Here is a 25,418-nt window from a genome sequence, read left to right on the forward strand (position 1 = left end):
ACTCTGGGATATTTACCTTGGAAGATATACAGAAAAGACATAAAGTGGAAATTATTCTAGCATGCACAAAGAGGAATTTGTTCAATTTGAAAAATGGGACGTCATTCTACCTGCTGTTTAAGAGGATCAGAGCCATGCTGAGTAACGACCAAGAAATTTCTTGAGCAGTTGCGCTCTTCCAATACTAGTTCCAATACGGATAAATCTCTAAAAACAAAATATAATTTTGATTAAATGTCCAGGTATTTAAGAGCTGCATTTTCTGGACATTTGGGATTTACAGATTCTGTACAGAAAGGAACCAACTCCGGACCCAAAACCGTAGCTAATTGTTTTTCAGCTTCTAAACTTTGGATCACAACTATAATTATGAAATTATAAGCTGCTAAAAACAAACAAACAAAAAACCCACATAGATCTCATGTTGGGTTTGATCCTATACCCAGCCACAGTTCTGCGGAGAGAATCTTAATGTTGTCCAAATTACGTATAAATGGAAAACTGTAGAGGGATAAATAAACAAAAGTGAAACAAACAGATCAGAATCTTTAGCACTGCAGCTTAGAGGAAATGAAAGCGGGTTAGAGAGAAGATAATTTCTTAGGATTAGTGAATAGAAAGCAAAAAATTGATGTAAAAAGGCTGGCTGTGAATGGAACTAATACAAAAAAAAAAAGCCACAGTCTTACAGTAGGATGACAGTTAATATAGGAGCAAATCAGGCAGCTTTTCTTTTGTAGCAGAGCACACAGAGTAGACATCCTTTAAATAAATCCAGCATGAGAATAAAAGAGGAATCGTGAATTTAAGGTGAAGCCAAGTTTGTTGCTGGAGGAGGACGCTAGGTTTTGGGGATTAAAGAAAACTGATCCGGTGCTCTGGGGAAAAAGAGAGCGGGCTTTGATAAATCTATAGTCTCATCTTGTGCTATAAGGAGATCACTGTATGTTTCTATTTTTTATGTGGCAAGACAATAAGATTTCCTGCCAAAGTACCACAGAAAACAGCCAGTTTGCTGATTTCAATGGCCCGAGGCACAGCCTCTGACTGTGAAATGAGGAATTCATTAACTGCTAGTAAAAGGCTTCAGTCAAAAACAGTTTAGGAGAGCTCTGGGATTACTGCATTTGTAACTTAGCACATATAATTATATCCTTCACATTAATGAAATCCTCGGGGAGTTCAGCGCTGATTCGTTCAGGAATTGCCACGTGCCAGAGTGGACGGTCAGAGGGAAGGCGTAACCTTGAGGAGCTGCCTCTGCAGTCCACGGGGCAGCGTATGCCACCTTCCGCTTTTACGGGCACGTTCAGGTTGCGTACGGTGCGCGGCTGCCGGCTGTACAATTTGTTACGTCCTTACCTTCCCTAGTAAAGCTTACCGTGATCGTTTTGGCAGAGCTATTGCCTAACGACTTTCAAACATAATTAAAAACATATTTTGATATAAAGTGCATCACCAAAGTCAAATATATACCAGCTAAGTGAAATTAACCTTCAGGCGATACTTGAATAACAGTAAACCACAAGGGTATGTAAGAGATTAGATATACTGTAGTTTAATTATGTTACAATAATTCACCTCATTAATCTCCTAGGAAACAATAAGCACAACAGTTAAATACTGTAATTAACAAACCCTATTTCAAACTTAATTCTAATTTTATATGACTTTGTAGTATTATCCAGCGCAATTATATAAAAGACAAACAAAAGATAAAGTAAATATTAAGTTCTTTGGAGAAGACATCAAAAATGTCCTCCTCTCTTTAGCCTGTGCCAGGAGAGTAACGAGGCCAGCGCTACTTTGCCACATTTCTGCCCCAACCTTGGCCACCGGCTCGTAGCTCCGCTTGACTCGCAAGCCCTCTCAGGAGCTTGCAGATCTCAGCCAGGTCACGAGTCCTCTGTGGACGTTTCTGGTCTCTCTGCTATCAACGTTCCTCAATAAAGTAATACCTCCCTGAGAGGGCTACCAGTTTGGATAACGCACGCTGAAGTTTAGGGATGACGATTTAACGTGTATTTGCTTTCGGCTCTTCGGCTGGACTACACGGCTCCTTTAAAATACACCTGCGACACCAGGAACTGAGGATGATGGCTATCCACGGTGTCACAGCGCGCCTAGCATTTGGTCATGCATCACAAGTATAATTGTGCACGGAACAAGAAACCGATGCAAACTAAGCGGCTAGGAGAGGCAAGGCAAAGCCTGGCCCCGCCAGCGCTGAAGCTCACACCATGTCAGAGCCAGGGAACCGAGCGCAGCGTCGCCTCCCGGGAAAGCACCGTCTCCGATATCAGCAAACACTGAACCGTCCCTTTCTTGGGGATCTTCTATTTGCAAGCTAAATAGAGCTAGTCTTTTTATTTAATGAGGTCACAGTCTAAGCTCATAATAGCTGCTGATTTCTTCCACACGGGTTAAGCCAGATACTGCTTAGTTTACACTAGTAAAACAAAATCTCATTTTTAAAATTTTTAAAACTCTATACAGATTCTATTCTTCATTAAATTACAATGCCAAATATAACATAGAGAGTATCTTTCACCAACTTTGGCTTTTGCTTTTTTTTTTTTTTTAAACAGGTGTCAGGTTTATTCCACAAAACTTCTGTGCAACCACTTTCTGATTATTTAGCTTCTGTTCTCTGACCTTTCCTGCCTTTACAGCTCTCCAAGGAGAAAATAACATGTCTTTGTAACAGTAACGTCGATGAGAAATAAATAAGAGGTTTGTGTTCTCATAAAACAAAAATAATCATATTTAGAAAGCCATGTTCAAATATATGAATGCTGCAGAGAAAATACAACTCATTCATTTATAACATTTTTTCCATTAAAACAATGTAATAAGTACTGAAGTTCAGGTGATGTATGGGTGTCTCCTTGAAGGAGATATTCTGCACATCTGATAAACCATAAATACTATAGAACACACCTCAGGCAGCACAAGCACATCTTTGAGAGAAAATATGGAGTGTATATGAGGATGAGTTATGAGGGTGAACAAATTTAATATATCTAGTTGCCTGGTGGACACCCACAATTTGCAATTTAATCATCCACAAGTTATGGTGTGTTCATAATTGTATTAGACTTTGAAATAAGGCAATACTGGTTCATATTAAGCTTAAAAAATAGCACACCTTTTCAGGTTTCTGATAATTTATAAAGGGAATGGTGGTTACAAACAAGGTGAATTCAAGCATTAGAGCTGCACTGAACGAAAAGGCAGTATATTGCAGACAGATTCCTGCATCCACAATACACAGCAATGTTTTTATCATTGTCTTCTTCCACGTACTTCAGATTTACACTGAGAAAATACCTAGTACTTTCATTCTGCAAGACTGGTAAGATTTGATTGTGTTCTGCAAGATATTCTGAAAAATGATTATCAAGACATCCAGAGTGAAAAAGAATTGATCAGTCTTGAACCTCTACTTAAAACCCTGAGACGCAGGCATTATGTCTGCAGTCCCAGATCCTGGCAAAATGAGATTATAACAGAATCTCTAATTTTGTACAGATTACTTCAAAAATCATTGAACCAGATAGGGAAGGTTAACTTCATATGCTGGTAGTTTGGATGTTTACCTGGGATAAAGGACTATGGGTATTTTTAGCTCTTTTTTTCAGTAAACATTTAATCACTTAGCAAAAAAAAAAAAAAAAAAAGAAGTAAGGTCTTCTGGAAAGATTGAGGGAGACCACACCATAAGAACCCAAGCTAGTGCTTATTTTTTGGAAGTAAAAGACCTTGGTTCATATCCCTACTTTGAATCAAGCAGAGATTTAAACATGATCTTCCCATTTCACATAGAGTGAAACAGCACTAGCAACAGAGACTGAAGGTCTCGAGACCTTCCCTTTGCATTATATCTGAGCATTTTGTGAACACGACACTTTCCTCTGCCGTGCGTTGGGAGACAGGCACTCCCTCAGGTACACAAAAATATCGAACCTCTTGTACACCCTCAATAAGCGACTTGACCGGAGAGCTTCTGGGTAAAAGGAACAGCAGCAATAGCTGCTTTATGGATTTAGTCCTTCATTTTCCTTGCTTTAATCACAGGTGCAATTGCTCCCTTCAGAAGAGGGAAAAGTGCTATCAAATATAATGCTTCATTTGAGCTGAAATTATATCTTTCAGGCTTTTTGTTTTGTCAATAAAAACGAGGAAGAAAACATTATTTCAGCTTGATTTGAACCAATTCTTTTTCCAATTTCCAGCCTTACCACAAAAAGACAAAACAGAAAAAAAAAAAAAGAAAAAGAAAACATTCACTCAGATAACACAGTCCACAGGGCTTAGGTAACCGTGTGTTCATGGGGATGGAAAAGGGGAGAGGCAAAGGGCACTGAGGACATCCCTCCATCTTTTCACGTATTATTACTTTCCCCTGAGGATCAAGGGTTAAACTGAGACAGGAGAATAAGATGGGACATGCTACGAGTGGTGGGACACCAACTTCGTTCCACAGAGCTCAAGCATGGGCCTGCTCTCTAACTTTGCCACGAGACTTCCTCGTGACACCCAAGCCTCTCCGGGCTGGAGATGCACGTCCTTGCCAGCACCCTTGCTCATGGGCCTCAGTCCCCTGCGTGACGAAGGCTCAACAATGCCAAACAAAAGTCTGGGTGCAATTTTACTCAGACGCTCTGCCTGTACGACAAAGCAAAGGGCGCTGAGCACATGGTGCTCGGGGGAAGGAAGAAGCACAGCCTTGACTGAACTCTCTCAGCAATGGGGTGCACCTTGACAACAGATCCAAATTTTTGGTTTCTTTTGTAAGAGGAATAGGCAGATGATTTTCATCATCTGCTCTGTCGCCTGCCTCTCAGCCAAGATGAGCAAATGACGTCTTTAACACAAGGAGGTCTCAAGCATTGCCTGGGGAAGAATTCCAGACTTATCACTTTACAAACGGCGTCGCTCGGTGCAAACAACCTAACTTCATGTCATGACTAAGTTTACAATTACTGATTACTGTATTTAGGTTTTGTATGAGAGCAGTCCAAAAGCCAAATGTTGTCATTATCTCTACTTATCTCTTGCATTCATTCTGTTGGCAGCCTAGAGGGGTCCTTACATACTAAGTTTAAAGTGAAGGAAAAGGGGCACTGGATTTCAGGTAGATGCATACTGCCAAACACTGTGATAGAGCAGCTGGTGCTTTTCAGAGAACATGAAGAGTACCGGTAGACCACCTGCTCTACTGACCCATGGCTGGTGCTCCCCATTTCGCCTTCTTCCAACACGAGGTTGGACAGTTAGTATACTTTACAACTGTGAGAACAACACGAAACTGCTGCCTATGAAAAGCATTTCTTATAAAGCCTCACAGACATTAAATTGTTCTTTGCTCTAATGCATGGTCACACTGGTTAAAGGATCTGTCAGTAAGTGTTTTATGAAGATCAAGACAAAAATATATTTAATACAACTTGCTTCCAGTTTATATTACCATCCTATGTTAATAGGACAACGCTTGGCACTAAGCTGAAGACTGATGCTTTCTCTGCAACAAGTACTAACTGTGAGTAAATCTTCCCTAGCAAGCTGGTTAGTCATAGCATGGACTACATTCTTGCAGATGCTGCAATAAAAAGGAAAAGAAAAAGAAAAAAAAGCAGCTAACAGAAAGCTCCTGTTAACCCTGAAATCTTCTTGCTCTATTACCAGTGAAATCTTTAAAAAAAAAAAAAAACCCACAATAACAAAAAGCCCTCCCATTCCTTCCCAAAAGACAATCGCAGACCAAGATCTCTAATAAAAAAGGAAAAGATTAATTGGAGAGCTGCCTTGAGAGACCAAATAGTCCAGACCTGACAGTTTTATAATGTAAGTAATTAGGGCGACATTATGAGTTACGTTATCGGAGCCAGCAGCATGACCAGCGATCGTTTATGTTTCAGGGTGCATTCACGAGTACAGCGCACCCAAAGCGGAGAACCACAGGCAGCTAAAGCACAGATGTTGGCGGAACAGAGCTTGCTTCTCCGCTGAAGGCGGCTCTCACCCTGCCAATGCCTTCAATGAAGTTACCTCCACTACAACAAATTTAATCTTCACGAAGAAGGAAAATAAGGAAACTCTTGCCTATCAATCCAGCTCATAAAAGTAACATTTAATATACTTTTTGTAGATGTCAGATCAAGTTGACTTCTTTTGTAAAGTGAAAATTAAAGATGAACACCGCAGTCTGGGGAGGGGAGGGGGGAAGCAATCATTTGCACCAACCGCTACTCATTTCAGGAGCTGAACCTGGGCGATGTTTTTGCTAATATTCTTGAATAATCTTGGTCACTGTCGGGGAACGCACACGGCTCCCCCTCTTGGTACGCGGCCTGGATGGCAACAGCTGGAAAGACAGAAATATGAACGTAAACATCCAAAACCAAGAAAGCGTTTGCTCAGAAACTGGTAACACCAAAGGCAGCGGCCATTGCCCGGATTAAACAGCAAGCAAGGAATTCCCGAGAGGGGAAAAGGAGTCGGCTTGAAAAGAACTCTACAAGAAACACGAAAATTTGTAACCAAGGGTGCAGAGAAGAGGGTGCCAGATGCGCAGTCGGAGACCTGCCCAGCGTTGCCCAGGGCGCCCCCACCAGCATCACCGCCTCCGTCCCGGCCTGCAGACGCGTGTGCTTGTAACACAACGGGGCACAAAACACTCAGTGTATATAAACGGGGATTAGTTATAGAAGGCGGGCCAGAAATTTGCAGGTGTATATTACCATTTTGCAAGTGCCTCTTACTGTGGTTTATCTGTTGCACTGCTGATACTGCTTCTGAATGTATTGTTCACTCTCGGCCAATTAATTATGCATCGTTAATAAATCCATAAACTGCTTTGAACCTGATCTGATATAAGGCACGTGAATTGAACAGTTTTCCCTTGTGACGGTTACTTTTTCATCACATCACAGAATTTACTTGTTCTTTTTTTTTTTTTTTAATATTTCTTTTCATGTCTGAGAACGTAACTGGTATTGCATGTTCTACCGAAGTAATTACAACCGAACTGAAACCCGGTTTGAAATCACTTCTACGTCTGGCGTTGTCAAATGAAAGCTTGACAAAGATCATCCAGAGGACAACAGAGAGTAAAACACAGGATATGCTTATCCAAAAACAAAATCATAAATCTCAAGCATTATTTGTCCTCCAACACATAAAACCAATGCCACATACACGCCCCGAAACCATGCAGAGGAATCCGCAAGCGCACGCAGCGCTTCCCTACACCCAGGGTAAACGCGCAACTACCGCTAAGAAATTCCACGCCACAGCATTTAGCTTGGGCTAGACTGTACCGTGGGGAAACGGCGTGCACTGGGGACTGCAGTACTTCCACCGAGGCACCAGGAGAGGAAATCCTTCCTTCTCAAGGGCGGACAGCAGGAAAGTTCAGAAGCTGAACTTTCCTTTAACTTCGCCATGGTTCTCTGAAACCTGTCACTTAGCTGCTTTTACCCTTGATGGTCCATTGGTTTCATGGCTTTTTTTTTTTTTTTTTAAATCAGTATATAATTCTACCAAAATGTAAGAATAAAGGGTAAGACTCCTGTTTGAAAGACAACGTCTGCAAGCCTCTTGAAAACCTACTTTATATCCAATTCTGGCACTTCTGTGCCATGCAGCAGTGGTGAGAAACCAGATGTAGAAACCTTCCCCTGTTTCAGCAGGTGGGAAACAGTTATCACTGCTGCTGCAGTCTCACTGGGGAAAACGCAGTTCCTGAAATCACAGGTAACACCAAATATATAGTTTTCTATTTGGGATAGTATCAACTTTCAATGCATTATTTCTCATATCTCCACAGTCAAATGCAAAATTATAACTCCAGAGGAAGAGCCAAAAATCACAAAAATAATCCCTTATGGGAAAAACACAACTATCTAAAAAGTAGCTAATTTAAGCTGACTTAGCAATTAGTGCTCCAGAATGAAAACAGCATTGGATTTACAGTTTTATTTCTACACTTGAGGAAAACTCCAGGGAAAATTAAAATAATGCAAGTTTTAATTATTAACAACTGTTCCTTCTTGTAAGGATATTCTAGTCAAAATGGTGATATAAACAAACTCCTTGGGAAGAACTTCTAGGAGAAATACATTTTAAATCATCCTTCTGATATATGAATCACCCTGTATAATCTCATGAACATCTTGAGGAAAATAAAAGGATATGTTTGATGCCGCCAGAGCAAGCAGCTCCAACCTGCGGAGAAGTGAGAGACTGAAATTGTCCATAAACCACCCACTGACAGTTTGGGCTAGGAGGCCAAATTCGGTACTTCAGTTTGAGGGAAAATGCAAGTCTGGGACAATGAAGACTAAAGACTATATTCTTAATATTTCGCACTCACATGGAAACAAGCCACAGTCACGGTTTTGACCTTTTGCTGTTTGCTTGGCTGCAAGAATACAAACTGCTGGCCCAGAAGGAAATACACATTTCCTTAACAAAATGATGCAAAGCACCTTTTTGCTCCTGAGAATCAGGTCCTAAACAATCCTTCAATCCTTCCAAGACAGGTGGAAAAAAGAAAAAAAAGGTAATATGCAATTCAACACCAGTACAAGAAGCATACCACAGTTGAACCAAAGGTTTAAAATAATTTAAAGAAAGAAAAGTAAATAAAGCAGCAATGATTGATCTCAAAGGAATAATACTGTAACCATTGAATAATTACAAGCACCAGTCTTTGTTAGTATGCAAAGGAGGCTAGATCTGTTTTGCTCCCAGAGCTGCTCAAAGGACAAAAAGCCAAGAAAGTGGTATACTTTATAATAAATCACACACAAAATTCCCTGTTTGTTTCAGCAAACATCTTTACTCTGGAGGCACAAAGAGTGCAGAACTTCTTCCTGAGAATAAACAAAAAACAAAAACAAAAAAACCAAACTTGTTTAATTTATAGTTCCAGTGATGCATTGTGCCTTTGGAGCTCATTCAGTGGAAAAGGTGCAAAGGTTTCGGTGTATAAAAATTTTGTCAAAACGATTACAGAAGTTGTCATAGAACAATTTCCAAAACAAACTGTGTCATTTTCCTTTTATGGCTCCCTTGACATTTTCAGTTCTTGAGTGATGGGATAAGTTTCTATTTTCACAAGAGTACCATTGTTTTCTCTGATAAATACCAAAAGTTAAAAAAAAGCAGAGGCTCCTGCAGGTGTGCTGAAAAGTCAATGCTGCTAATTATTTTGTGCTTACATGTACAAACACCTATGTACAAAGAAAGAACTAACAGATGGAATAAAACATTTTTGGAGATATATTTTAAACAGACTGCCTCTTATATAAAAGATTACTGACTGAAATTCATTTTTGCTTCTGTGTATGCATCTTTGCACACACATTTTGAGCAAATGACAGAGCAATTCTGTATATACAGTCTCAGAAGCCACACAGACAAGGGAGTGAAGAAGTGTAAAATTAGACCTCAAGAAACAAACAGGTGAATAAGAACGCGCTCCAGCAAGTTCATTTGCCAAATTCAACACAGTGAAAAGGCGTGTGTTCACGATGGGCGAGCCAAATGCTGAGACTTTCTTCTAAACACCTGGCAGATTCACTAGATTCCTCCTGGGAGGTGAAAAACCATTCTGGTCCCAGAACTTCCATGAATCTGGTGCAAAATCTGGATATGCAGCCAAGGCCTTTATGGCAAAAACAAGTTTGAAAAAGGTGAGTGGAAACCACAGGTAGAAATCAAAAAGCTCTTTTCAGCATTTAAAATAATTTTCCTGAGTTTTGCAAACAAAATGTAAGATCAGCTACACCTCATCTGGCTGCCTCTTCTTCATGCCTTCTACGTGCAACAGACAGTAAGGAAAATAGAAGAAGGTGCCTGAAACAGTCAGAAAAAGAACAATGATCAAAACGGAACGTTAGGTTGCTGCACAAATCTACTTCTTTCTCCACACTGTGGAGTTCTCATCTGGTCCCACTGGTTGCAAAAAACACTTAAGCAGAGCTATAAACGTTTCAGAGAAGGGCAGCAAGGACAGTCAAAAGTAGGAAAGAGCTTCCACAAAGGAGCAGCTAAATAATCCAACATTCCTCAGTCTGCAAAAAGGATGACTGAAGGAAAATATGACAGATAACGTAACTGTGGTGGAGATGACAGACAGGAGTTGACTTTGAACTACCTCTCCTAGGATGAGAGTTAAAGGCATGAAATGAAGCCAGGCAGTGGCAGACAGAATAAGCAGCAGCGGGCCACTCTTTACACAATATACAGTCAAACCACAAATCACCTTGGCACAGGATGCTGTGAAAGCTGAAAATTCAAATGGTTCAACAAGAGACTGGACAAATTTATGAAAGAGAAGTCCACAGAGGGTTTCTGAAGACACACAAACTATGCTTGGCTCAGAAAATCCATGAGCTACAAAGGGCTGGAGTCTAGTGAACTCCTCCAAGCCAGGATACCAAGCGAGGTGGACCATTTCTCAGACCCAGTTTAATCATCCTTGTGTTCCTTTCTAACAGCAATGGAAATGGGAAGACTACAGTTGTATTATAATAACTGCTAGGGGCACCAACCAATATCAGGACCCCTTGTGTTAACCTCTACACAGAAACAAGAAACAGACTGTACAACAAGCCCTGGACAGATATCCCAGTAGTCTAAATGCATAAGATGGTGAAAAAGGATACAGAACAGTAAAGTGATTTACACAAGGCTAACAGCTGGTCAAGAGGAGAGGCAAGAGCTGAACTCTGCTTGCTTATTCTGCAAGCAAGGCTTTGGTCCTCTGTCCTAGACCAAAATGACATCTCAAGGGAAAATCCCTGCCAGTCATAAACAGAACTTCATCTCTCTGCCTCTCTTCAGTTGTTTCATTGTTTAAAGATAGCTAAGAATTGCTTTCATGAGGCAGTCCACAAACCAAGCTGGAGATCTGGAACGCTGTTCATAATGGCTAATTCTAGAAGGGCATGAAGAAACATGATAGACCTTCTAAGAAAGCATGGTTCTACTTCATGAAAATAACATTGGCAGGTTAAATAATATGAACAAGTATTTGTCACTAGGTCATTTTTAACAAGTAATATCAAATCAAGTCATGAGAGCTGGAGAAAGAAATATTGGATATAAAGTTCTTTCTCCATAAAAATAATGATAAATGGATAGTTAAGAAAAATAATTGCTTCCAGTCATCTCAGGGAAACCTTGTGAACAACTGATCAACAGCCAAGCTATGCAAAATCTGTTTTTTTCCCTCAGTGTTATTCTTTTACATATTAATGGTCAGTGCATTTGTCAGAACTATTACCTGCACTACAAACATGCAGCCTGTCAGACTAGAGGAAGTCTCATCGGATATACATCCTGCTGTGCTTATGAGTTACTCGTTGTTTCAGTAGGTTTGAAGAAAAAGACACAAAACTTAGAATCATCCTGATACTCAGAGTATTAGCACTAGGCCTGAGAGAGGCTACTGTTAAATTAGCCATTGGAAAAGAAATTAAGACTTAAGTTTCCCAAAGCTGCCCATTTGACATGTCACTCCCATCTGTTTCCCCCATCTGTCCTGTTTATTTACTAGCCACCAAACAGAGGCTTCTCTGATTATGCAGTTGTACAGGACCTAACACAGGAACACGTGGGCCTCATTTGAGGCTCCATAGCACCATCACTGAGAAAACATGAAACTGCAGCAGTTGTTGTTGTGACACAGAATGAGAATCTCATGCATCCATAAGATAGCTTTTCTCTCCTGATTCAGTCCGGGGCAGAAATTCCATTGAAAAAGTTATTCTCACAAAGTCATTGTTTCTGAATAGCTTTGCAACACCAGCTGCATGTACCTCCAGTTGCAGACCATAAGCCAGACTTTCTTATAATACAAAATTGAAGAGGTCCCCGAACCAGAAGTGGCCATCTGTGAAGGAGGACAAAGCACGGTGGAAATAACAGCATCAGCTTTTCTGTTTCTTTGGAATTTCAAAAACGCTTGGACCAAAATATAGGCAACACCTGGTGTCAGTACATGGACTGTTGAGTTGCAGACAGTTACAGATAGGTCTGCTGACTCTTCATCAACAGACACCTTTTTTAAAGATGTATTCCAGTAGGAACAGGGGGAAAGTGGGCATGTAAGAAGAACAGAGATGGCTGAACCTGTTTTCCTTGTGAGAGAGAACAGAATGAAACAGCTGGCCTCCAGTTTCTGCTCTATTCCAGTTTAGTCTCCTTAGACCATCTTCTCTTCACATTTAGACTTGCATTCACCAACAGTTCTAGAATCAAATAGTGACCTATCTAGGAAGGACCAAGACCTGGTGACCTCCAGAGGTCATCTGATCCAACCTGCTTTGAGTCGATCCACTTAGAGCACGTTGCTCAGGAACTCATCCAGTTGCGTTCTGAATACTAGCAAGAATGGAGATTCCCTATCCTCGCAACCTGTTCCAGGTTTTGACCACCATTAGGAAAACAAAAAAACCCAAACAAAACAAAACAAAAAATATCCAAAACCCAAAAACTTTCCTTATATCCAGCTGGAATTTCCCGTGTTTTAGGTCTGGCACGTGAACTACGAAACTGCAATAGGTAACCCTGGCACAGCAGCAGGAGCAAGTAGCCCAAATACACATGCAAGATCTCCCAGGTTTATATATTTCTCCACTGAAGCCCAGATCACCATATCATCATTGGTACTGTGTGAAACCTATCTTGGATACAAACACACAAGCTGCAGCCCTACCACATGCCATATTAAAATCAGTCCCAAGGTCTATACCGGCTCATCTGTCTACAATAGAGCAACAGCACCTAGAGGACACTTTCAGTACCACCTATTTCCCACTAATGTAATCCAATTCCATCCCTAGCAGATGCTTCTGCTGTGCTGCCAGACAGATTCACTGACAGGCAAGTCTCACCGGACAGAACTGTCCATCCCCTTCCCCAGCACTTCACTCCTATAGAGGACCGACAATGCTCCTTGACTTATCACACGTTCTCATCAGGTTTTAAAATAGTGAATACAATGGCACCACAGACTCCTGAGAAGGAAACATAGGAGATGCATAGCTAAATCCTGTTATCTGCAAAGATTGTCAAAATGACGACTTGAATGAGAAAATTAGAGAGTTAATACCACATACATTTTTTTAAAGTATGCTTTTTGAGTTCGAGCAACTGCAAATATAAATTGTTTAGGTCCATATACATCAAGCACCTATGGTAAATAAAAGCTATCAGTTGTCTACTAGAAGCACTTATTGTGTTCACTCTACGCAGGTATTAATACGGTTCCCATAAGAGAGCCCATGGAGAAATTCACTGGCTTCAAGTCCCTGTGACCACAGACATCAGCTGAAGGATTTCCAATAATTTTCATCAGTTATGACAGGAAGTAAATTAGAGCCTTAGTTAAACACCTTCAAATAGGGAGGTCTGCACCCAGAGCACAGGCAAAGAGCCTGAAGAGTCCTTTTCTTGAAGGGCCCATAATTAGGGCATAAAAATAAGGTCTCTTCCTCCATGGAAAACCAGTTTTGGTCTCTCTCTCTAATGATCCACAGAACACAGTAGGATCCTAAGGTTAAAGGAGATCATGTTAAGCATGAATTTAAAATACTTCAGTCATCATCTTGCAGCCTGGGGCAGAGAATACATCTCAAAGGCCCTTACCTTCCATAGCCTTGGAAGGTGCTCCCTGCAATTAAGTAGGCAGACTGCTGAAGTTAGCATTTAAGTGAAATTCCTGTCCTTGCTGTTCTTTCCAATGGATGAAATAACAACTCCACAGCAAAGCACATTGGAGCCACCTGCTTGTACAAACACAGCTAGCTTGGGCAAACCCTACCGACTGTGTTCAACAACAACCTTCACTGCAGCCAGCAAAGCAGCTTGCCTTTCCCACGAGTGACTCATCTGAAACACAGCATACTTCCAACACCAGCGAGGTAGAGGAGGCATTACCTCGTAATTATGTAGCGCAATGCGGTAACTAGCTGGTATGGTCAGAACCAAAATTAACAGCAGGTGTGAACATCTGCTCTGTTACGCAAGTTCATTTGTGTCTCTGGGAAAATAAGAGCCTTCCTGAGCGTTCTTCCCATTTTTCCCTCCTCATGTATGCCTATAAGGATTACTGCTAAAGCATTAACCAAACTGTCACATTCTCCCCTTGACCGTTTGTGCAGATTTATGCTCGCCTCAGTAGGGAACCTGTCACAATTGGGAACATACACTAGAGAATAAAATTAGCCTGAAGGGTTGCAGCAGAAAAGATAACCTAATAAAAACAGTTACCAAATGCCATACCTATAGAGGGGTCGATATATGGGCACTCAAAGTTTCAGAAATATAAATAATGGGAAAATCAGTAACTTAATGACAAGACAAAATACTGATAATTAAATGATTTTAATAGTATGTCAAGATGAGGGATAACAGTCTTGGGAAATGAAAGCAGTAAATTATTATCCCTCAGGCTTTCTCCACACATTGTCCTTCAAGCGTGAAAAATACAATATGCAAACTCCCTAGCTATATATTCAACATTAACAGTATTAGTGCCCACAACTTCAAAGCCGCTGTCTTCGGAAACACATCCATTCTGTAGTTATCACCCCTCTGGATCCGTTAGACTGGTGAGAAAGATTTAGGATCAGGAAAGTACCAAACTGTTTTGGTATATGCATTTTTTTAAGGCCCTAAAATAGGCAAGCAGCTTAAGAAGTTTGCCCCTCTGCAGAATTCTTCCCTTCTTTCCTTGTAGTTGACCTCTACATACATTTAAACATGATCTGGCAAAACGGACAATGACGGAGCTGAAAACGTAACAAATAGGGGATGCACAGTTGTCAGAAAACGTAATTACAGGTTTTGGGACAGGTAACGTTTTAATTTGTAACCCTCGTGGATCCACGGGTGGCCACAACAGACAGCCTTCTATCTCCTTTATTTAATCGGCAAAGCACACTATAGGGCCTACCCTAACACTGAAGCATAACACGCACAACTAGTTCTGCCATTAGTTAAGTGGTCAGTTCAACTGATATCCCTGGTAGAACGTTTATCTGAGAGAACAATAGGATCCACAGCAAACTTGCATTTCTTTTAGTTAAATAAAAATCACTACATTAAAGCGTACGTTTCACTAACATGAGGACCAACACCCTCTATTATTACAGATTTTCTCTGCCACCTGGGTATCTGACTTCAGCACAGATTTACAAAAAATCCTCTCAATAGCTATTGGAATACAACGCAGACTCAGTGTTGAACTCCTTCGCTTCCTAAAATCTTGACAATATAATTCAGAACGGATATATTATTTTCTCTCAGCCTGTCCTTAAATTTCTGCCCCAATACCACATGACGTTCTGGGAGAGGGGCTGTCTCTTATTATGCATATAGATATGGATATAGATCTATATATAGATATACAGCCTATTATAACATTACTGAACAACTACTCACCAAATTAAGGTCAAGTTCATTAACCCTGTAAATCTAGAGATATTTGCCACTTATACTCCTTCTTTAAAAACACTCAAGGCCAAATCTCAAGGTTGTTCAGGAGCTCAGGTATGTCCACATGATTTACAGAGATGTTGCAATCAAACTGACTGCAGTGTAGGTGCCTGACAGACACAAAATCTATTTTAAAAATAAATGAACTTAACAGAACTGAAATATGCAAATCACTCTCACACAAATAAATTGCTATACTTCTAGTATTATATGTGTTGCATGCAGTAATTGAATTCTCTTTGCATATAGATCATTTATTGCACAAATGTCAACAAATATGCACATTAATGTCTCAAATATTTCCACTTGTGCTTTCTAATCCTACAAAAGCTATTTTGCCATTTCCCACTTTTATGGGGACTCTTTATCTTTTTTTTAATTGTAAAACCTCTCAATATGTGCAGTAAAGTTCCTCACATGAAAATATTTTAAACTAGTTTTTCTTGTCCTGTCAAATATAAGAGCCTAGCAGCTTTAGCTTCAACTGCACATTTTGAATTTCCTCTCCTTACAAATACAGACACTTTTTGTTAATAGGATTTCAATGTGATGTGCCCCGAGCTGCAATGCCAGAAGGATTACTTGAACTGTTGAAATTTAATTCTAAATCACTGTGGGTTTGCTCATATAAGCAAAGAACTTTTACTGCCTATTGTACAGGGTCATGCCACAGAGGGCTTTCCACATCAGGAAATTTAGAAAACTGGTGGATGTAGGGCAAGCTGATTATATTTTACTTTTTAGGACTACAGGTCTTAATACCATGGTTTCTAATATCATAGTTTCACATATTTCAATTTAAGTAGATAGTTGAAGGGTCAGTAACAAGTCATTCCTAGGTCTCTAAATCTGGAGATGAGAATGAACGACAAGAAGAGTTTCTTATACTTATCACTCACACCCATGCCACCAGGTACGCAGATCCCCCGGCAGGAACCTGACATCGGAAAACTTTCCACTTCTGAGGAGGACCTTGTTCCTCTTACAGTAGGCACAAAAGGAGACAAGCTGAGCATGGGGAGAGATGATCCTTTACAGGATAAGGAAGAAAAGCATGTGAAACACATGATGCAAACATCTAGCAGATGACAGGAAAGATTTTCAGATGAGTAAACACCCAAAACCAACAGGAAGTCCCCAGAAACTGACTGCTCAAATCTTTTTAGAAATAAGGGTTTATAATCCAAGACACATTAATGTTTCTCTTTGAATATACTCTTGTGGAATCCATGTCAAAAGTTTATTCAAGCACCGGAGCAGTGCTTGAGCCAAGCTCAGGTCCCCTGAGCTTTCACAGCATGCCTTGGGCTCCCCCCTTCCTGCACTGTCACCTCAGCTGCAGCTTTTATTTAGAAAATACAAAGTTTTTAAACTAAAATAGTCTTGAGGAGAAAGGTAATTTGTTTTAAGAGAAACTTTTCAACAAAACTTTGTCAGACCACAGATCTGAATCTCAGTCTTCAATATCACATCTCTCCGTTACTGCTCCTTAAATTCAGTTTAACTATATGCATCACCTATCGCACAAGGTTCATAAAGTTCATTTCTGATCTTAAAGGTCTCAGGGTGGCCGTTTTTGAATACAGTTCTCGCACAAGATTCTACATTCATTCTAATGTTCTGTGCTCAGTAACATTTTATTTCTCTGATACTATGTTAAAGTAAGAAAGAACCCACATAAATCAAGGCAGATCATGACTTAATGGCAAATATACCTACTACAAAAGTAAATGAGTCTTCAACATATATGAATATCTTAACTGGAAAAACTAATCCTAATTGATGGGATTAAATCAACTTTGCTGAGTAACAATTTAACTCCTAACCATGCCCATTTTAAGTGGCAGAGCAAAATCCTCACAAAAATCCTCTGGTAAATGCAACAAGCATTGGCACCAACATCAATGCCAGTGTTATACATGCAGGATGTTCTGGATATTCAAAATGAGACTAGCTTTTTTCTTCACTTGACCCACTATTTTTTCCTTCTGTGATTTTTTTCTAGTTTTGGAAGACTGCCTAAGTTTGCCATTTGTATCACTAAGGATGACGAATTATACCAGACCTTTAGCAAAGATTTAATGTTGCTCACCAGAAATCTATGAAGGGCTATCATTTCCTCCCTAGATCTGAGAAGACATCACCTACATATGTGGAGCAGACTCAGATCCTTATAAAGAAACCGGTTCACTGGATACAACCTGCTGTGGCAGGTGAGGATGCTATGCAGTATCACCATCTCCCACCCACACCGTGGTCACGTCTACCATGTGAGATAGCCGGGGTAATCACCCAGAAGACCTAGACTCTGACTCCGTTTTCCTATCCTTTGCTTCACACATTGTGACTTACGGACAAGCTTCACGTTAGCATTTTCTTAAGTCCCCTTCTGAATCAAGGCCTCTGTGAAGAGCTTCTCCAGGGAAGAAACAGTGCCCATGCCAACATCTCTCAGAGCAGAACAGCTCCTGTCTGCCCCCACTTGTAACTCGGGCAAACCCGCACTGAAGGGGCTTTGCTTCAGGTTTTGATACAGTTTGAAATGGTTAATTACCTAGCATAGCTGCAACCATACCTCTGAATGAAGTAAGCTGCAGCACTGGAAAAACAACTTTCTACAGCAGTATATCCTTGCAGTAAATTGCTGTTAACGTTCAAAAGTCACAGGAAACCACCACAGTCCCCGACCTATAGTCTAAAAAACAGCCCTAAAAAAGGCATGCCACTACACTGCAGAAATAATGATCAGAAGAGGGCTTAAGCAATACCATTCAACAAACTCCGTATTCAGATTTGAAAATCCTCCTAAGGCATTTAGGGTACTTAGGTATGTCAACTGCACTACCAAAATTTGGGGTGGGCCAAGCATCACTATTATGATGAAATAATAGTAAGTCTGGTTCCTGGATTATATTATCATTAATAAAATGTTTAGAGTATGTAATCAGAAGCTATATTTTTTCTAAGATAGGAAGGACACTTTTCTCCTTCTGTATAGCATCCTTTTATAGTCTCTTCCTCTAGATAGAAGATAAAATGCAAAATATATTCAAAAAGTTGCATCTTTCTTGCTGTTCTACAGCACTGCCTTAAAACTCTACCTAAATAGCAACAAATTGCCAAAATAAGCCTATGTACTCACTTAAATCAGCACAATCGCAAGAAAATACTGTTCGCTTCATGCGACTAGTTCTCTTTTGTGATGGCACCACTCTTGGTGGGCTGCTCTTTGGCAACGACTACGGCACAGCAGGGCCCAATACCACCACCAATTCCACCTCCTTTCACGTGAAGTGCAGGACCGCTCATCGCAGGTAAGAGCCAGACCTAAGCCCCCTTAGCCCAAGTGGCAAGTTAGCAGCCTACGTCTTCTCCAAGAGTGCTGTTACAGAAATGTCTAGAGCATGAGGAAGAGTAGGAACACATCAGCTACACCCTGGGTCAGCCCTGGCAGAGCTGGATTCCAGTTATCTCTATTCATGCTGGACAAACATGAGCACAACCTGGCCGCATGCCCAGGCAATCCAGCCTCCGCTTTAGCAACTAGGTGCAAGTTTGGTTTTGCAGAAAGAATAAGTACGTTTGCCTTCTTCAACCAGATGTATCAGAAAATTGCTTGCTACGTTCAGGCTAAGCCAGCACAAAACCAGTTAATGACCGTTGACTAGGTTATACAGAATAAAAGCGGAGCTGAGATGAAGCTAATTCCTAGTGAACTGCAATACAGTCACCACCAAAAAATGCCCTTGCAAGACGGTAGCCTTTGGTCGCAATCTCAGAAGAATACGCTATCACCAGTGATTTTTATGTCTACTGGAACTCTGTTTATGTTCACAAACAACTTGGAAAAAAATTCTGCATGCAGCAGCTCTGGTATAGCAAAATCAAAAAGAAAGATTATGCTGCAGCAGCTGAAGTGACCATTTCTGCCTCAGGGTAAAGAGAACACATATGCACCAACTATTTGTATCAGACCCCTCTCAAAGTCTCAAGATGATGAAAATTTCTCTCCAATAACTCCTGCCATAGACTTAGCCAGCTGCCTTGAGATCAGATGTGTCAAACAGAGACATTTAAAAAAAAAAAAAAAAAAAAAACCACCACCCTCTCTCTCTTACAGCCAGAGTAACAAGCTGATTATGTTCTGCTGTTCCTTTAATTCATAAGGGTGAGCTGTGCCCTGCCTCACATTCGGAGCACTTGTACTCCTCAGAAAATACACTCTGTGTCATCCTGCAGAAATTAGAAGACTGATGCTGTCAGAAGGCATTTTCTGAAACTTCAGTCAAAGTAATAGCTCATGCAGACCCTAACAATCATCTCTTGGTTTGTTTAAATGTCACCAAGCTTAGGGAAAAAAATAATAATAATAATAAGAAAAAAATCAGTGAACATTCATTGAAGTAAATATCTTTTGGCAGACTTGCCATTCCAGTCCACTAGTTATTGAAAACCTGAATTTATAGAATCATTGGAGAGCATTAAACAACATCCTGCCATTTACCTTCACATTTTCCAGGGCGGTTCCCTGCCCCTCCTCTCTCCCCCAAGACAAATGAACTTTGAAGCTGTCACATTCTGAAGAGATCTGAGGCTTCCTCAAAACTATCTAACAGCTACACTCTTCCCCTGTCCTATGAGGAAACATGCTCATGTTGCTCTGTGCCTTCACTAAACAAGTTGTTGCAGTTGATAACAAAATCCTGTACCTTCTCTAGAGACTCTAAGCTTTCTGAAAATCCAGTATTTCAGGTAGGATGCTAGTCATGCACATTCAATGCCATTAAAAAAAACATTTGTCCGCAGATATCAAACAATGAAACTTCTAGTTTGATCTCTTGCATAAAACACCCGAAAGAATCTCACTGAACGTTTTCTGCATTAAGCTCAAAATTTTTTTTGGATCTGAAGGCTGTCTCTTGAAAAATAGCTGAAATTCCTATTTGGAATGGAAATACTACTAATTTCTAATAGGAAAGGACTTATTTCCTAATTAAAAAAAAAAGCTGAAAGGTTTGTAATCAACTTCAACAATACCTTTAAAAATTCTGACCTTTCTTTATAAAATAACATTCAGTACTCTACAAAGTCAGCACTCATCTTGTGGACCGCTTAAAACTTAAATCTCTTCTGGGATACCTGAATTCATTTTGGAAAATTCTGCAGAGTTCCTACATAAAAGTTCAGTGTCTACATCTCTTCTATAGGATCCCTGTGCAGAGCTGAAACTCACGATAATTGCACACATCTTCAGTCTTGTTTCTCTTTATTCCCTTCAAGTAATCAATATCCCTCATGACTTTGAAGCTATTTTTTCTGCTGATTCTCTGTTTGACCTTGACACCATCCGGCACCTGTAAGAGGGCACCTATAGCACTGTATTCTACTTTGGGCTCCGCCAGTACTAAGCACTTACGAATTAGAGCAAGTCCAAATGAGGGCCACCAAGATGGTTAGAGGGCTGGAGCACAAGACAGGAGAAGCTGCGAACTGGGCTAACGCAGCCTGACGGGAATGCTCGATGGGGTGGTCTTACCTTCTGTGTGTTTATAGAGAAGATACAACCACATTCTCTGCAGAGATACACAGCAAAAGAGCAAGAGGCAACAGATAAAAGTTTCAACAAATGAAATCATCATCAGTTACCAGGAAAAAAGCTCCTTCTAACACACCTCTGAGAGGCGGAAGTAGCCCAGAGAGGTTGTGGAGTCTCTGTCCTTGAAAATACTCCAAACTCAACAGGATGAGATCCTGGGCAACCTGATCTAACTCCAAAGTTTGAGCAGAACACTGGACTCGACGACCTCCAGAAATCCCTTCCAAGATAAATAATTTAATGACATAAGTAACATTTATTATTGGTTCGTTAACAATGTTTCATGGGATTAGCCCAACCCCGTTTTAAACATTCTTTAAAAGCATTGCCACTTTAGTTTCTGAACCTCCCAGGCTGAAGTTCCCAGGCTTTTCCTCATTTACCAGCTACTTCTATTTCACAACAGACAAGAGGCAAGCACGGACTAGCCATCACAGGTCTCTTTGCAAGTTCAGCGTATTTCATCCCATCTGTGAAGATATTTGTTGCAGAGTTTTTCAGGGGAAGTGTAATGCCAGTCTTTGCGCAATCACCACTATAAGTGCATCTAGAGATGACAGCAGCATGTCTAGCGGCTCCCAAATCTCTATATGCGCTTTAGCACGTCATCTGTTCTGCTTAATGCAAAGTTACCACTGGCAATCCTGGAGCTACTAATGACTCCAGATAGGCAGGAACACATTGATTCCGTGATTCTCTGACAAACTACTTTGTGTGCATGTGAGAGCTGATTAGCGTCTCTCCTTTGACTGGCTTCAAGCAATCTGGCTAACTGTATGCCAGTGATTTGTGTACGGTTTTACAGTATCTTTTTAATACCTTCTATAAATCAGGAGTTTGCATGCAACTGTCTGGTATGCAGCAATCCTTTCACTGAAAGCATCTGTCTGCAGAACAAAGAAAATTGTATTAGTATGGACAAGGGTGCTAACACTAAAACAATAATCTGTAACCGGAGTCTGGTTATTTTCTGTTTCTGCTGGAAACGTGCACCTTAGTTAAATGCTTTTTATTTAGTTAAAAGCTCCAAATATTACACAGAAAGATTCATGAATTATGACCATTATGCTTCCATCTGAAAAGAAACGGGAGTCACGCTGAAAAGAGAGATGCTTGATGATCCAGGAGATTTTCCGGACTTGAACACCACACAACCAAGTCATTCGACTAGAATCACTGCAAATCCGTATTCATGCAGAGCTCATTCATTTTGCTATACTTATTACAGAGAAAAAAGACCGTGCACCATAAAGGAGAAGCCCTCCACCACGTGCCAGGCTGTCTGGTGACCTCATTGCCTATAGCTAACAGTAGCGCTATTAACTTGTTACAAAGGAAGGTTGACTCAAAGTCATTTTTTCCCCTGTTTTTAAAATATTTTTTAAAACTTCTTTCAAATCAATGCATTTTCCCTGTTTTTTGACCATTTCTCAACTTTTGCCACCTAGAAAAGAGTAACAAACATCGTGAAAATGTTTTAGATCTAAAAATGGTGAAAGGAGGGTGGGAGTGGGGAAGGAATACCAGAAAGACAGTGAAAAGACTTTTTCTGACCTTCTCATAATGTCTGGCAACAATCGCTTCAAAATGAAGAGTTTTTATTTTTGGCACGAGAAGAGGGTTTTTTAGCTAGTTCTATCATTACTGTTGGACCAGCGCTGTTCCATTAAAAAAAAAAAAAAAAAAGGCTGAGAATACAAACTATGGAAGTAACATGACTTTACATTTTAAGGCCATTTTATTGGTAAATGCCTTACTACATAAGCACAATTCAGTATTGCATAAAATTAGGATTCAAAAACTACATTCCTTATGTATGATAATTGAAGGTGTGCAGTAAGAACACAACAAAATGTTTTTTTTTTTTTTTTGCGTTTGAAGGTATATTTTTGATTTCTTCCCAGTCTCTTCAGAACGCTTTCTAAATTTAGCTGCGTCTACCACTGCGCTTGCTCTTGTGACAACAACATTTCTGTCGTTTCAAATGTGAGCTACCAGAAGGGTTTCAGCAGTGCATGAAGCAGCTTGAGTGGGAGTCGCTAGCACAGAAAGTCACTGTGCTGGAAAGCTCCCAGCTGTTCCTACCTAGGGAACAGTGCAAGACATCCAGTCAGATATGGCCAGAAACTTAGCACTGAAAATATTTTCAACTGAGCATAAAAACAAATTTGGAAATACTTTCCCACTGGTTCACTGGGGATCCCATCCCCTAACCAAAACACGTGTGGGGTTGCAGTTTCCCAGTTTGAACTCCAGTGGCTCTCTGCAGTTAGTTCCATGGTTCTCACCCTCTCCCTGTATATCATTTTCCTTGCTCCATCTGCCCTTATTCTGTCAAAAATAAACCTAATAAAATGTAAAACAAGAGAAAAAGTAGGAGATGCTTTTTGAAAATAACAAAACCAGCCTTTTTCCCAACAAACAAAAGAGAACTCTGGAATAGATTTTTTGGGTTTTTATATATATATATATAATATGTATATACACACACACACATAAATACATATATATATGTTTTGGCTGAAGAATGTCAAGTAGGTAGATCCACTAGCGTGCCAAAAAAACAACTGCTCTTCATTCCTATAACCCATTCTCGTTCCCATCGTAGCATGTCCCCACGTTAAGCAGACTGCATCTCTGTATGCCAGCCGGATAGAAAATGGGGTTGATGAATCCATAGCCAATAATAGGAAAATGACACTTAACAAACTGGCCATTTGGAAGACTTTTTTCCCCCCAAGGTGAATATTAAAACTTAGTGGACAGAAAAATTTATCTAAACAGACAAGAAAAGGAAAGCTTTCCTGTGACACCAAATGGATGCAGGAATAGCCAACGTCCTTAAGAGCAGTAACATAAAGAAGTTCAGGCTAATAGGTTATCTATGCTTAATCCAGAAGTATGTGACCTGTGTGATTAAAAGGTAGAAAGCAGAAAGCAAAGACACAGGCTTTATCTCAAATAACCGATTCTACAAGCTATTGCTAAGTCAAGGCCACCATTTTCCCAGAGAGAAATGGCACACTACAAAATCTCTAGTACTTTCTACCCCCTGGTAAAGGCATACAAATATTATAAAGGCAATAAGGAAGAAAGAGAAAGATCAGAAGAGCAAGTAAGTAGTACACATACACACTTTAACCAGTGCACACGTATAAAGAATTATCCACACCTTGCAAGGCACCACAAAAAACCCTCACTCACTCCTTGGCTTCCTTAGCAGAAGCAGCTTCTCCTACATGCGTGTTGCTAAACAGCAAGCAATCTCCTCATAGTCTTAACTGAGATCCCTGCTGTGAGCCTCTCCCGGAAATATCAGCCCAAATGAATTATTTTTAATGAAATGGTCATTTCTGCTCTGCTGCCGATAAAAGTTAGCATAGTCTGGGTGGGCAGAAGCTAAACATCAAATTGCTACCTTGAACGTTTCTTGAGAAGATGAAGTATAATTTTAATATCTCCAGCATGAGGTGTTTCTTGGAACTTAAAGAACGTTCACCAAAATGTAACGTCTGAGGCAAAAACTGATGGAAAGATGGGGCATAAACCCACAGCACATAAGCTGTAGCATTTGCAGAATCACCTCTATTACATTACAGATAGCGCTACTGCCCTGTGAGCAGCTGGACCATGACAAAACATGAGCCGATTTCGCCTGCAAACTCTTTGCCTGCTTTGCTACTTTGTTTTCCTACGCTAAAGAGCCTATTCTGGAGCCATTCTCTACCACTCCGCTCCAAAAACCCTTCTCTCGCAGCTATGCTTCTTCCCTTGCTCTCAAGAAGGCAACGGTAAGGCAACGGTTCCAGCACTGTGCACTGAAGACCAAACCAAGGATCTGGATATCTTAGCAGTTCAAAAACAGTAACAGATACAACATGGTCACACATGGCTATAATCAGTTTTGCAATATAATCAGATACTCAATTTTGCATGCTGCAGTTAAGGTTAGTTGAATCAAAACATCCTACACTCAGTGGGGGACAACTGGTCACTTTTCTTGTGTGTCTACAGTCTACAAAAATCCCTGCTTTCATGGTATTTCCAGTCCAATTGATCTTCAGCCAACACTTAGAGCCCTAGGGTGAACTCCTAGCTAATCCGCAGCCAGTTGGGACTTTCTCATCATCTTCACCCTTTCTTGCTTTTCAGGACAGCTCTGTTCTGTGTTTCTTGATGACTCCATCTTTATTTCCAATAATTAGCCTTTTCACGTTGCTATCAGGAGGGGAGAGGGAGAAGTCTTATGCCGCTTTCATCTCCCCTTCAAACTGCCGTTAGGATCTACGTGAGCAGCAACACCGCAAAT

The 25,418-nt window shown here is 40.4% G+C and overlaps 1 protein-coding gene across 14 annotated transcripts in view; it reads right to left on the reverse strand.

The window, feature by feature from the left end:
• Positions 1–25,418, reverse strand: part of RBFOX1 (RNA binding fox-1 homolog 1) — a 1,498,714-nt gene that overhangs the window by 1,169,377 nt on the left and 303,919 nt on the right. Inside the window, exon 1 of one of the 14 annotated variants that reach the window (XM_068909000.1) lies at positions 13,663–13,733. The exons of the other annotated variants lie outside the window; for them this stretch is intronic. Coding sequence (XP_068765101.1) covers positions 13,663–13,722 — 60 coding nt within the window. The 5' untranslated portion in view covers positions 13,723–13,733. Of the gene's footprint in view, positions 1–13,662; positions 13,734–25,418 lie in introns of those variants that run through there. 14 annotated transcript variants of the gene reach the window in all.

The sequence above is a fragment of the Struthio camelus genome, chromosome 15 (genome assembly GCF_040807025.1).
Source record: "Struthio camelus isolate bStrCam1 chromosome 15, bStrCam1.hap1, whole genome shotgun sequence".
In the NCBI taxonomy this organism is placed as follows: Eukaryota; Metazoa; Chordata; class Aves; order Struthioniformes; family Struthionidae; genus Struthio; species Struthio camelus.